The sequence below is a fragment of the Tenebrio molitor genome, chromosome 2 (assembly GCF_963966145.1).
Source record: "Tenebrio molitor chromosome 2, icTenMoli1.1, whole genome shotgun sequence".
Classification (NCBI taxonomy): Eukaryota; Metazoa; Arthropoda; class Insecta; order Coleoptera; family Tenebrionidae; genus Tenebrio; species Tenebrio molitor.
In genome coordinates this window covers 27,589,074-27,603,945 of record NC_091047.1, presented here as the reverse complement: position 1 = coordinate 27,603,945, position 14,872 = coordinate 27,589,074, and the positions used below count along the sequence as shown (strand labels likewise).

Genomic DNA, 14,872 nt, shown 5'->3' with positions numbered 1-14,872 from the left:
GACGAGTCCTATTGGTGGTTAATTTTATTACGTGGCCTTCCATAACACCCGGTATAATTTGTGGACCAATGAAAGCATGTGATCATCACATGCATGTACTCTATTTCAAATCAAACGGGAACTGTCAGAATAAAACTGACACATTTTTACAATTTTTTCCTAGTGTGAACCCTTCTTACGAGAGATAGGTTAGAATTAACGTCAAAATTCATTGACATTTCAAAAAATTATTTGATAGGTATTGTCAAGTATACAATTAATTGACAAATGGACAAAACCAAATTTACATTAGGAAAATTTTCGTTTCCCGTTTTTTTTGCAACCAACTGTACAAACCTACTTTGCTACTGAACGATATCAGTTGAAATCTACATTTCTGTACGACGGCAACCCACAATGCAACTACGATTGACAAGGGTGTCAAACTACTGCTTACACGGCGTATAGGTAGTAATAAAGTAACAAAACCAGCTTAGCAGCTAATACTGTTGTAAAAAAAAGTACTGTGGAGGAACATGACAGAATACATTAACAGAATTGATATAAGGACATTTTGTCTTATAGTACGTAGATAGTATGAAACAATATGTATTGAGAACGACTTATGCAGTTCTTTATAACTTACTAATAACGGGCCTTCAAATAAATTTACATTTAGAGCAACCTATGGAAATTCAATTGTTTGCAACATTTTTCCAGCGTAGAAAATGACACAAGAAACGCCTGACATTTTAACGAAATAAAATTAGAAAATATTTTTAATTTTTATAGTGCATTCTCTCTATTCTCCCTCCACGGAATATGACAATATGAAATTGGGAAAAGCTTACTATGCATACTATGCAACTCCGGAGAATAATTGGTTACCTACAAAAATTACTTTACACTGTTAAAAGAATTAGAATGTCTCCTACGCCTACTCTAAATATATATTTATTTGAAGGCCCGATACTTTTATGAGGGACAGCTCATTGCTGTCGGCCGTCATAAATCACTCAAATTATTGAAGGTTCAGAAAAGGGCCGTATTTAAATATTTCTTACTGGGGGTCTTCAACGCATTTGTGCTCTGCAATTTTTACGAAATAATAAAAAATAGGTCACATCGATCAGGATGGTCATAAATGTCATTTTTGATAATAATAATTAAAAAAATATTCGTCTAAGACCAAATTCACATTAAAATTTTTAAATTATTTAAAAATAAAGTTTAGTGTTACCAATTCAGACAGTCCTTGATCACCTTGTATTATTGTAGTCTGTAGATTGCTCTCTACTTTAAAAGTTATTCTACTTACAAGTTTAAACACGGTATACTTCTACATATTTAGTGAATACGAGCAAGGTTTACATCCCTTTCATGTCCAACGGATTCAAACTCTTCAACCTGCTCGCAATGGCCTTCTGTCAGTGGATTCTCCAAAAATACATGAAGCACCAAACTTTCTCGGGCAACTTTTGACCACTGATGAAGCAGGTTTTACACGTGAGAAAGTATTTAACAACCATAACACCCATGTGTGGTCTGATGAAAATCCTCATCGAGTCATTGAGCGCAGGTTTCAAGAACAATTTTCCATAAATGTAGGATGTACCTACGGGCGGGAATAATCGGAGATCGTTTAATTGGGCCTCATATTTTACCCCCGAGATTAAATGGTGCAGCGTAGGTACTTGGATTTTCTTCAAAACGTGTTAGGTGAGTTGGAAATCGTAGGTACATTTAGCCACACGACGCGATATGTACAGTCGATGGATAAATAAAACTGGGACAAAAATGACAATCACATAAGTCAAAATTTACAAATTTGCATCGTTTAATTACGGCTTTATCACAAATAGGTTAACTTTGATATGACATATTAGGTATATAGATACTGACAAATATATTGACAGTTAAATGGTCTGATTTACATAGATTAAATTTTAAGTGTCCCAGTTTTATTTACGTACACGACGGTGCAGCTCCTCATTGTGCTTGTGACGTGACATAGTGGTTAAATAACATAGTATTGTAAGATATCCTAAAGTACTACTTGTCGAGTATAACCATTAAACTTTTAATTCCATTATTTTCAAATTATGATGGACGACTTTATCTTTATTTATTAATTCTTCATCATTGTGATACCACGGCTCAATTGACAGCTCTAGTTTAAATATTGCTGCTGTCAGAGAATAGTATATTTCAAACCAAGGTAAGAAAGTGCTTTCTTGCAGACCGCAGGCAAAGATTATAAACCGAGCCGTAGGCGAGGTTTGTAAGTGCCAAAGGTCTGCAAGGGCACTTTCTTAACAAGGTATGAATATTTTTTCCCTACCGACACAACTTCGTTGAAAAAAGTCAAAATAAGATGGTTATATTCCTGATTAAAACGAAAATTTTGAGAATTGAATAGTAGGCTGGGTTATTTGTTTAATTAACTTGTCATCGCATTTGAAGATTTGACGTTTGTTTTAATTAGATTAATTTTTAGAAGTTGTAGTACCTACCTAGCTTATCTGTTTATTTTCCAGATTATATGATTGATCTACCAACTTGCTTTATTGACACTTTTGACATTTGTATTTTGGTACAGTTTTACCATAAACATTTCATGATTCACTTTCTTAACTTAGCGAGAAAGTTGAATTTTCTCACCTCAAATGAGGTATCCACAGCCTACATTTCTAACCGGTAGGGAAAAAATATACAGGCTGATTCACGTAGCCCGTTCATTAGAAACTTTCTGATTTCCCCAAATTATATTAATATGAAAATTGGTAGTTGACTATAATCGATTACTCCAAGTTCAAATGAAATATTTTCAAAATGGTGGCACTTCCGGAAATACCGGAAATCGACGCCATCTTTATTTTTTTAAATGGCAAGAGCTCATTTGGACTTCACATTTCGATTCTACGTTAAATTTTGAGTTTAGAGCGTCTTTTTGTCAACACTTATCTGTCATCGTTTTTGACCTATGTCATCTTTTTTGCAAAAAAGCGAGGTTGCAGGGCTTCATTAACAAATTAACTCTTGAACCATCTGAAATAAATAATAGATTTTTTTTAGTTGAATTCCTAAAGACCTGGCCGATCTTTTCCGCCCTTAGTGAAATTTTTTTAATGTTTTATACGCCTACTGAAATTTTTCAAAATTGCTAATCAAAAAATGTCAAAAACTTCATTTTTTTAAATGGCAATCACCATTTATGACACTAGATATAAATGTAAAATTTAATTCTAAGCCTACTTTTATTAACATTGTGTATACCTATTCCTAGCCGTTTTGGCGTAATTTCGATTTTTTGAGTAAAATATTGTTTTTTTTTTTATCAAACAATTGTTTTAGTTGAATTTTAATTGAAAAATCACACGCAATAAACAGTAAATAACAACGAAATAATAAAAAATAAGCAAATTAACAAAAAAATATTTTCAATGAATTCATTTACATTAAAATATGTTTTTGTTAATTTGCTTATTTTTTATTGTTTTGTTGTTATCTAATATTTATTGCAATGCTATTTTTGAATAAAAATTCAAATAAAACAATTGATTATAAAGAATAATATTTTATTAAAAAAATTAAAATTACGCCTAAACGGCTGCAAATAGGCATACATAATGTTAATAACATAAAAGAGAGCACAAGATAACATGGATGATTCCAGGGGGGACAGAGGGAAACCAAATAGACCACATGCTAATCTCCAAAAAGTGGAAAAGAATAATACAAGATGTTAGGACATACAGAGGGGCAAATGTCGACTCAGACCATCTCTTGGTTGTCGCCAAAATGAGGATGAAGGTGGTCAAACAAACAGGAGGCAGTAGGAAAAATGGATGGGACGTAGAGAAACTAAACCACACGAGACACAACGATGAGTACAAAAAAGAGATGAGAAAAAAATTAGAAACACGAGAAGAAGAAGTAGACATCGATGAAGAGTGGAAGAACCTAAAAGAAAGCATAATAGACACGGCAGAAACAGTGCTTGGACGAAGAACAACAAGAAAAAGAAAGGAATGGTTCGACGAGGAGTGCGAAAAAAGAACGGAGGCGAAGAACCAAGCCAGAAACAGATGGTTAAAGACGGGAAACCTAAAAGACTTAGAGAACTACAAAGAAAAAAGAAAAGAGGCGACCAAATATTGCAAACACAAAAAAGAAAACTGTATTGGGGAGCTTATGCAGGAGGTGGAAGTCAACAATAGGGACAGCAGGAAACTGCATAAACTGATAAAACACTGGAACTCGACGAGTAAAAAGACACAAAGAATAGGTAACAAAAGATGGGAAACATATTATACGGAACTTTTTAGGGAAGAAAAAGAAATTACAGGGAGAAAAAAAGAAAAAGTGGAAATGGAAGACAGTAACAACGAGGACGACGCGCCGTCTTATGACGAATACATGGAGATCATCGCACAGCTTAAGACAAAGAAAGCAGCAGGGCCGGACCAAATTAGTAATGAATTAATCAAGCAAGGAGGGCACGAACTGCTAAGCAGAGTTTATAGAATACTAGTGGCGGTATGGCAGAGCGAGACAATGCCAGAAGAATGGAGAACAGGACTACTCATTCCACTACTTAAGAAAGGAGATCCTACACAATGTAACAACTACAGAGGAATCATGTTACTCAACACAACATACAAAATACTAACATCGATTATCAGGAAGAGACTGGCAGAACACACAGAAACAAAACTAGGAGAATATCAGAATGGATTCAGAAAAGGCAAATCAACCATAGACGCAATACACGTTATGTCACAAATAATAGAGAAGAGCTACGAATACGACATAGAGTTACATATATTATTTATAGACTTCAAACAAGCCTTCGACAACATAAACAGGCGCAGTCTAGTAGAGCAAATGCAACAAATGAAAATACCGGAGAAACTAATCAAACTAACGAAAATGACGATGGACAACTCAAAAGCAAGAATATCTACAACAGAGGGTGTAACAAACGAAATAAACATAGAAAGAGGAGTCAGGCAAGGAGACGCACTGTCCACAACGCTCTTCAACATCGCACTCGACGGTGCAATAAAGGCTGCAGGACTGGACAGAGCTATTACGGTGAGTGCAACTCAAGTAATAGCTAACGCAGATGACATAGCACTTATAACAAGAGATAAAAAGAGTCTGGGAGCGGCGCTGCAAAAGCTAGTTACAGAAACAGAAAAAAGAGGTCTACAACTCAACCAAGATAAGACTAAATACATGATAATCTCGAGAAGAAAGACAGACCATATTAAAGAAACAAACCTAGGGAGTTACACGTTTAAAAAAGTAGAAAATTTTAAATACCTGGGAGTGAACGTGAACAAAAAAAATAAACGAAGCGCCGAAATCAAAGAGCGAATACAAGCAGCGAACAAGGCTTACTGGAAATATCAAAGATACCTAACGGACCATCACATTAGCAGAGCAACAAAGATAAAAATCTATAAGGCAGCAAGTAGACCTGTAGCGACTTATGCAGCGGAAACAATGCGACTCACTAATACAGACGAAGAGAACCTCGGGATATTTGAAAGAAAGGTACTCAGAAAAATTGCAGGGCCAAGAAGAACAGAAGAAGGGGAATACAGGATACTAATGAATCATGAAATAAGGGACATAATCGAGGGAGAAGATATTGTAGGATTTGTGAAAGCACAAAGGCTACGGTGGTTCGGACACGTACAAAGGAGGGATACACAACACATACTAAGAAAAACCCTAAATTGGAGACCAGTAGAAGGAAGACCAAGAGGCAGACCAAGGATAAGGTGGGAAGACCAGATACACGAGGACATTAGAAGGATAGGAATAGAGGACTGGAGAATCAAGATTCAAGATAGGAAGAGCTGGGAAAAAAACATACGAGCAGCCAGGGAGCAAGGCAGAATCTAACGATAATAAGAGAGAAGAACAAGGCGGAGTGATTCACCGCAGGAAAAACAGAATCGAAAAACTCCACCATAGGAGTAGCGTAAATTCGGCATCGAATAATCGCTTATATATATATATAATGTTAATAAAAGTGGCCTTAGAATTTAATTTTACATTTATATCTAGTATCAGAAATGGTAGTTGCTATTTAAAAAATGAAGTTTTCAAAATTTTTTGATTATCAATTTTAAAAAATTGCAGTAGGCGTATGAAACATTAAAAAAATGTCGTTGATAGCGCAAAAAAGCGGCCAAATCTTTGGCAAGTCAGTAAAGTAAAAATAAATTATTTATTTCTGATGGTTCAGGAATTATAAATTTTTTAATGAAGCCCTGCAACCTCACTTTTTTGCAAAAAAGATGACATAGATCAAAAACGATGACAGATAAGTATTGACAAAAAGACGTACTAAACTCAAAAGTTAACGTAAAATCGAAATGTGAAGTCAAAATGGGGCCTTTCTATTTAAAAAAACAAAGATGGCATCTATTTCCGGTATTTCCGGAAGTGCCGCCATTTTGAAAATATTTCATTTGAACTTGGAGTAGTCGGTTATAGTCAACTGCCAATTTTCATATTAATATGATTTTGGGAAATCAAAAAGTTTCTAATGAACGGGCTACGTGAATCAGCCTGTATTTAAAGGTACCTGACTCTCTCTACTACTACTTTACTTTATTTTACCCTACGGGCTTTAAAGGATTCCTATCTTTACACAGTTCTAAATAAACTTACAATTCCAAAATAATTCTTTTTTCTTTTTTTTTTTTTTTAAATTAACCTACATTTTCTTTTATTCCCCACCCCTCTCCTTCTCTATCCTTTCCCTCCTCTTCCATACCTCTTTCATCCATCCTATCTCTCTTCCGTCTTCGTTCAGTATTTCTCCCCGTTCCTTTTCCTCCCTTTCTCTCATTTCACCGTATCCTCTCCACATGTGCTCGATCGTCTCTCTCTCCTCACGGCACATCCTGCACATTCTTTCCTCCTCCTCCATCCAGTACTTGTTTTCTCTCTCTTCGTTCCCACATCTAAATCTCGCCATCATTTTCCTTTCTTTCGTGCTCTCTCTCCCCAGATACACCGGAACATCCTCTGTCACGCACCTTTCATACTCCCTGTTGTACCTCGCTTCTCTGATTCTCTCCCTTCTCTCCTGCTTGTCCGTATCTCTGTCCCTCTCGCTCAGCTCCGCACACATCCATCTTCCTTCCGCTCTCATTCTTTCCACTTCCTCTCTGGCATACCCGTTCCTCCTACAGTACTTCTCTCTCTCCTTCTCATCCGCGTTCTTTTTCTTTTCTCTATAGCATTCAGTCAGTATCCTGCATTCTTCCCTTCCGCCCATTCTGTCCTCGAACTTTGCCGCTCTCTTTCCCGCTTTTACTCTCAGCTTGCTCCTCTTGCACTCTTCCCTCACTATGTACCCTGGTGTTTCTCTGTCCACTCCTAGCACCCATCTCAAATATTTCTCTTGCACCCTCTCCACCTCCTCCCGTTCCTTCCATCCCCATATCTCTGCTCCGTACATCAGCACGCTCTCCACCATGCTCTCGAACATCATCATTCTCCTCCCGAACTCGCCTCCCCACATTCTCTCTTCTATTCCCCACACACATCCAACTACCTCGTTCGCCTTCCTCACTACCTCTCTCACTTGCGCCCTGACTGTGGCTCTCTCGTTGAAGGTGTAGCCCAGGTACTTAAACTCGCTCACTCTTTCTATCTTGCTTTCTTCCCACTTCCACTCGCTCTCCTCATTCTTCCTCTTCCTCTTGCTGAACACCATCATTTTCGTCTTCTCTACATTCACTTCCAGCTTTTTCTTTCTCACATACTTTTCCAGGTTCCTCATCATTTCTTTCATCTCTCTCTCACTCTTTGCCACAATCACCATATCGTCCGCAAACGCCAGGCTCCATACTTTCTCCCTACCCACTACAATCCCCCCCCTGCGCTTTCTTCAACATTTCGTCCACATCCGCTACGTATATCGTGAACAGCAGGGGACTGAGCGGGCAGCCCTGTCTCACTCCCTTTGTTGTCTCAAACCATTCGCCCTCTTTCTCTCCCACCTTCACCTTGTTCCTCGTTCTCGCATATATCTCCTCTACCTTCCGCACCAGCCATTCACTTATTCCTCTTTCTCTCATACATTCAAACATTTTCACTCTGTCAACCTTGTCGAACGCCGCCTTGAAGTCTATGAACAATGCGTACATCCTCCCCCCTTTCTTCCTCAATTCGTTCCTTGCTAAATGGTCCAGGATGTACACATTGTCCACAGTACCCCTTCCCTTTCTGAACCCTGCCTGACTATCCGGCAACACTCCCTTTTCCTCGATTTCCCTCTTCATCCTTTCGCTCAAAACAGACGCATACAACTTATACCCCGTGTTCAGGAGAGTTATTCCTCGGTAGTTTTCCGCTCTATTTTTCTCGCCTTTACATCTCTCTCTGTATCTTCTTTTCGCTTCTAGGAATCTGCTTCTGTCAATTTTGTTCCTCCTCCATCCTCTCAACGCCTTTACCACTTCCCTCTTTGCTTGCTCACATTCTCTGTCCCACCATCCATTTTTCTTTCCTGCCCCTTTTGCTCCCCTTGCTATCACCTCCTTTTTCTTCGTCGCTTTCTCGATCACTTCCTTTAGCTCTGTCACCATCTTCTCTATTTCCTGCTCCTTGAATGTTGCTTCCTCCAGTCTCCTCCTGTACTCTTTCACTCCCTGTTCACTCCACACTTTTACTATCACCTTCTTCTCCTCCTCTCTCGTTTCTCCCTTTTCCTTTTCTTCTTGGTTCGATCCCTCTATGGTAATTTCTAGAGGGAGATGGTCAGAGTCCACTCTTTCTCCCACTTTGAACTCTTTCACTCTCTCCCATGCTGCCTCATTTACTATTGCGTAGTCTATGACTGTTTCCCCCCTGCTGCCTACGTATGTCACTTCCCCATCCTCATCCCCTCGTTTATTCCCGTTCAGCACTTCCCATCCATTTTCTTCTATCCACTCTATCAGCCTCTTCCCCTCTGCATTTTCCACTTTGTCTTTCGTTTTTCTTCTCCCATCCCCTTTCTCTTCTTCCCAATTTCTGGCTCCTCTCTCTCCAATTCTCCCGTTAAAATCACCCCCTAACAGCATGCATTCTTCCCTGTCCATCTTCATTGTGTTCTCGACCCGTCTTGTTGTTTTCCTCATCTCCTTGCTATATACTGTTACTATTTTCCACCATTCGTTATCTATATGAACGTTTCTTTCCATGTATCCTTCTTCTTCCCCCTTTTCTTTTTGTTTCTCTTCAATTCCCAACTTCACCCCTGTTATTATTCCCCCTGCAGCTCTTCCTCTTTTTCTTTCTCCTTTTGCCCATTGTCCTTCCCATTTGTATTCTTTCGGTAGCGTCCTTTCTACTTTTTCCCAGCTCTGTTTCTCCACCCAAGTCTCCACCAGTCCCACTACCTCGAATTGTCGTACATAGTCCCAAAATTCATCCCCTCTTTTTCTTAATCCCGCTACGTTCCAATATAATACTTTTGCTCCTTTCCTCCCTTTCGTACCTTGTTTCTCTTGTTCCCCTTTGTGCTTTCCTTCCGTTTTCCCTTTTTTTTGTCCATCTACCCTTTTCTTTATCCTTTGTCCATTTCCGTTGTCTCCCTTTCCTCTATCTCCTCTTCCTACCTCTACTGCACCCCCTCTATGGTTATTTTCATGTACCCAACTTTTAGATCTTTCCCTTGTCTCCTTTCTTCTCTGGCGATGGCTCGTATTTTTTTCTGTATTTCCCTCTCCTTCTTTCTGAGGTCGTTGTCAATAAATATTTTCTCTGTTGCCCTATTTCCTCTCAATTTTCCTTTCTGCTTCATTACCTTCTCTTTCCCACTCCACTCTTCCATTTGCACTAGTATTTGGTCCTTGTTTATGTTGTAGCAATCTTTAACTTTCGCTTCCCCTATGTTTTCTTTTATAAACTTTTCTACTTCCTCTCTGCTCTGTTGCTTGCTACTTCCCTCACTTCTCCATCCCGTTATCACTATGTTATTTTTCCTTCTTCTTCTTTCTTCATTCTCCATTTTCGTTTCCAGCCATGCTACTCTCTCAGACATGCTGTTTTTCTCCTCCTCCCATTTCTTTTCTTTATTCTTAAATTCTTCCCTTAGTTGTTCTATTTCTCTTCTGACATCTTGATTCTCTTTTCTCAGCTCCTTTATTTCCTCTGTAATTTCCATTTTCACTTCCTCCAGCTTTTCCAATATCTTTTCCATTTCCCTGCCTAATTTCTTCTCCACTTCCGGTGACCTTGCGGTTTTTTTTACTTGTCCCAAATACCTCTTCCTCCTCCTCCTCTTCTTGTCTTCCTGTCTTTCCTTTTCCCGTTCTTTTCCTTTTTTTCTTGTCTTCCTGGGACGCCTCCCCCCTTCCTTGGCTAAAAGAACGGTTTCTGCTTCCCTCGCTCATAGGCTTGCTCTTTACCTCCTAGATGTCGCCGTTTTCCATTTGTTTAACCTTCTCTTCTTGGGTGTTTCCTTCCTCCCCACACCGCTCCGCCTCTTCCTACCTTGCTTCGCTGCTCTCTTGCTTGCTTGCTTCGCTGATCTCTCTTATTTTTTCTATACCTTTACTACTTTTCCACTTCACTCTCTTAGCTCGTTTTCTGCCACGTGTAACTCGCTTCGTCGGTAATACCTAACTCTCTCTTAACACCTGATTGAGAAACTTGACGATTTTTTATTTTTTCGATCACACAGACACAAAGACACATTCTATGTAGGTACCAAAATGTATGTTTTAGGTATATGCTATAAAATTGTGTGAAAGACATCAAATTTGTTATCTGCAACAATTTAAATGTAATCCACGAAAAATCGAAAGTTTGTCGGCATTTCCTAAAATGGCGGCAGCAGCAAATGGATGATCTTAGGAAACTTTTAGTATGTTCATTAGAAAACTTACTGATACAACTCTACCAAGGCTTGTTTGCAATAATTTCTTACATTTTGATTTCCTAAAATGGCTGCCATAGATGTAATTGAATTTCATTATAAAAGATTTAAATCTGACAAATTCTAGATATATCTTTGTCCTAGATTTTAGGGCACTGTGGATTATTTTTGTTATTTAATGGCTCTAACGGATAGATAAGATACAAAAAATCAACCAATGTATCATAAATCATATTTTAGCATTAACTAAATACCTACCTATTTTTAGTGTAGAATCTAATCGGTAAAGTTTAGTGCAAATCCGAGAATAATAAGGTGCATCAAGCGTTCCTTGTAGATCTACTGCTGTAAGTGTTACAGTAAGGCTCTACGAAATTACTTGTTTTACTATCGAAGATATTATTGGGGGTTGTTTATTTGTCTTTGATAATAGCTCATAAAAATTAAAATAACAGGTACCTAATAAATTAAAAATTAAGATTTTGGTAGTTCCAAACTGATTGTAATTTTGTTTTAAGGATCAGACAGAAAATCAAAAGTTAAGAATTAATCAGTTAATCTATGATCACTATTATGTTTTGGATGACAAGATAACTTTGATAAGTAAAGGAACGAGTTACAAATTATAATATATTTACAAATTTAGTAAACTATTTCAACATAATTTATCATCTGTAATTGATCATAAAATAAGATGTTTACAAATTGTACCAATATTTTTTAGCAAAGTAGATAACGGAGAGATATGTAAATATCCACAAATCTTTGTTAAATAACGTGAGTAAACATAATTTCGTTTTATCTTTCAAACACTTTGCTCTTAATTTCTTTGTTTTCATATTTTTTTAAAGTTTATAAATGTGATAATAATCAGCGATAAAATGGGTCCAACTCGTTGCTTTGTTACAACGTTAACTTATGTCATGTCGAAATATTGTTAAAGATCTGATCTAAGATTACCAAGCACTACATCTTCAGATTACTTGAAAGTAGGTAAATTCAATAAAAGCACAGATCAAACAATGTACTGTCAAAAGTGTTGTTTCTGTGCTGGAGATCAGATTGGTTTATCTGAAATAAACAACAGTTGTTTTGTTTGAAAAGACGGTAGCAATTGGAAAAGGTAAACATTTACTAGGTACTTAATTTAATTTTATATTCATAGTCTGATCTGACCATTTATTGCATTTATAATACGTAGAAAATATTGTAAAATTTCAATAAAGAATTTTACTGATTTGGAAAATGAAAGATGAAATCAATTTATCATGTTTTCAATTTTCAGCCCAAAATGCTGCACCCAATCTTGGCGTTATTTTTACTTTGTGGACTGTCAACAGTCAGTAGCTTAGATAATGGCTTAGCTTTGACACCACCGATGGGCTGGATGCACTGGGAACGATTTAGATGTATAATTGATTGCGACAACTATCCCGACGATTGTATAAGGTAGGTACAAAGTATTACCAGAAAATATTTAGAACAAGACCCATGAGATAAAGCTGTAAAAGTACTAAACATCTACAATTTAGCAACAGAACTAACAATAGATCCTTGCGTTGCTAAGAAAATTCAAGTGCTTAGAAAATTTAAATTAAAATTTCAGCGAACAACTTTTCCGTGCAATGGCTGACCGTTTAGCCGAAGACGGTTATCTGGAGGCTGGTTATGAATATTTAATCATCGACGATTGTTGGTTAGCCACGGAAAGGGATAGCGAAGGTCGCCTTCAACCAGATCCTGACAGATTCCCAAATGGAATCAAAGCCCTAGCCGATTATGTAAAACCTTCTTCTTTTAATAAAATTACTTTTTGACAATCACATCTGAGTAGGTCCACGACAAGGGTTTAAAATTCGGCATATATGAAGATTATGGTACCAACACTTGTGGTGGATATCCGGGAATTTTAGGTCATTTGGAAACAGATGCTAACACATTTGCTGAGTGGGGTGTAGATTATCTAAAACTGGATGGGTGCTACGCCGCAACGGAGGGAATGGAAGAGGGTAAATTTTCACCAATTGTATAATTAAAATATTTATTAAAATGGGGTAGGTTACGCCGAGATGGGGATGTATTTGAATCAGACTGGACGACCAATAGTGTACTCCTGTAGTTTTCCCGCCTATAAAGGACTTGACGTAAGTATTCACCTTGATAATCTTTTCAAAACAAAAAATCATTACCTACCTATTAAAATAAGCGATAATCACATCGCTTCAGTTTTTGATACCATTAACATCTTTAATATCTGATGAATAGAAGACCGGCTAAGATGATTTTTTTTTTTTGTGATGTTCTTGGCAGTATACATATCAAACTTCTATGATACATATTTAAGTTGTTTATTTCTGTTGTAGGCAAACTACACTGCTGCTGTGGAGATTTGCAATCTATGGAGGAACTACGGTGACATTCAAGATTCTTGGGGTAGTGTCAAAAGTATCGTCAATTGGTTCGTCGACAATCAGGGATACTTGTCTCAATTCGCAGGACCTGGCCACTGGAACGACCCTGATATGGTAGCAATCGACAGGTTTTTTTCTTGAAGACCTCTTCAAAATTGAATTGTTTCTAGTTGATAATCGGAGATTATGGCTTGAGTTATGACGAGAGTATCTCTCAAATGACAATGTGGACCATGATGGCGTCACCTTTGATCATGTCGGTCGATTTGAGGACGATCGAACCGGAATTTAGAGACATTCTTTTGAACAAGGACGCGATCAGGATCAATCAAGATCCTCTAGGCATACCTGGATTGCTTGCCAAGAAAGTAATATTTTCTACTTTGGTTTGGACGATTTAATCACTGTAAATTGGCAGATAAACAACGTCTACGTTTGGACCAAACCCATTCTTCCTCAAGTTGGCGACAAGTACTCGTACGCTATCGGTTTTGTCAGTTTTAGAGAAGACAACCCCATTCAAATCGAAGTTACTTTGGATTCTTTCGGTCTGGATAACGCAGATGGATATACACTAAACGTGAGTTAAAATCGTCTTTTCGTCGTATCAGACTGACGAGTATTTTTTGACAGAACGTGTTTGATCCTACTGATCCTGTTACGGTATCTGTCACCGATCCGATCACATTCTTCATCGATCCGTCAGGTAAACAAACTATCTATTTCAAATAATTTTAATAGTTGCTGTGTAGCTGTGTTTTGTAATACTAAAAAAACTTATGATTTTAGGAGGCGTCCTCTTGGAAGTAAATCCTGTTGGAAGCAAGAAATTTCAATAAGTTATCAGTGTATTAATAAATTAATTATTAATGAATAAAGTCATTTCTTAAAAAGAAAACTACGTTGCAAACAAATTACCTTACACTTATAAAAATCAACGATTGAATCCAAAAATGTTGAGTTGTTTTGCACCCAATTTAACTCCTGTAACGGCGTGTACTCACTTATTCTCATTTTGATGTTTTTTATATGAAGCGGCAACCATAAATTTTACATTCAGATTTTACGCCTACTTGGACTACAATCATTTATAACAAGGTAATAACCTTGTAGAAGTGCCAACACATAGGCAAATTCACACCCACAAATCGATAGAGACTAGGAATAAATGTATAGGAACTTATCATAATTCATAACAAATAAAGAGAATATGTATAAGAAATAATTAATAACGAAACGAAATTATGTGGAAAATTAAAAATTAAAGCAACGTTAAAAAACATGTAGAACATGTTTTTTTGTTTAATTAAGTAGAATAGTTATTTGCTCAAAAAACAGAAAGATAGACATTATGCAAGCTTCCACAAGGAAACTGCAGAAAATTCAGGGTGTTTTCGAAGTTGAGACGTTCCTTTTAACATGTGATAATATGCGTTGTTCTAAAGAGTTTTAGCCAAAATTACCTTAGTAAAAAGTTAATTTTTTGAAATTCTTGAAACCGGTCCTGCTCAAATTTTCGCCGAATTGTTAGAAATTAGAATTGACAAAAACAAATCAAAAATACTGTCAGAGTTTTCATCTAATTAGT

The 14,872-nt window shown here is 37.2% G+C and overlaps 2 protein-coding genes across 4 annotated transcripts; one reads left to right on the top strand and one right to left on the bottom strand.

Annotated features, from left to right (window-relative positions):
• The first annotated feature begins 1,989 nt into the window (after positions 1-1,989).
• LOC138123219 (alpha-N-acetylgalactosaminidase-like) lies at positions 1,990-14,182 on the top strand. Of its 3 annotated transcripts, none has more exons than XM_069037816.1 (10): positions 1,990-2,013; positions 12,159-12,322; positions 12,480-12,654; positions 12,708-12,882; positions 12,932-13,017; positions 13,237-13,398; positions 13,455-13,652; positions 13,703-13,864; positions 13,918-13,990; positions 14,074-14,182. In XM_069037816.1, exons 2-10 carry the CDS (start codon positions 12,165-12,167, stop codon positions 14,121-14,123), a joined length of 1,239 nt encoding a protein of 412 aa, XP_068893917.1. In that variant the 5' UTR covers positions 1,990-2,013; positions 12,159-12,164; the 3' UTR covers positions 14,124-14,182. The 3 variants fall into 3 exon arrangements, with proteins under 3 accessions (XP_068893917.1, XP_068893916.1, XP_068893915.1); XM_069037815.1 differs by lacking the exon at positions 1,990-2,013 and adding an exon at positions 11,158-11,220; XM_069037814.1 differs by lacking the exon at positions 1,990-2,013 and adding an exon at positions 11,837-11,996.
• LOC138123302 (golgin subfamily A member 6-like protein 22) lies at positions 6,464-7,831 on the bottom strand. The gene is made up of 2 exons (XM_069037941.1): positions 6,776-7,831; positions 6,464-6,496 (listed from the first exon to the last, which is right to left on the bottom strand). The coding sequence occupies exons 1-2, from the start codon at positions 7,829-7,831 to the stop codon at positions 6,464-6,466; spliced, it is 1,089 nt and encodes a 362-aa protein (XP_068894042.1).
• Positions 14,183-14,872: the final 690 nt, after the last annotated feature.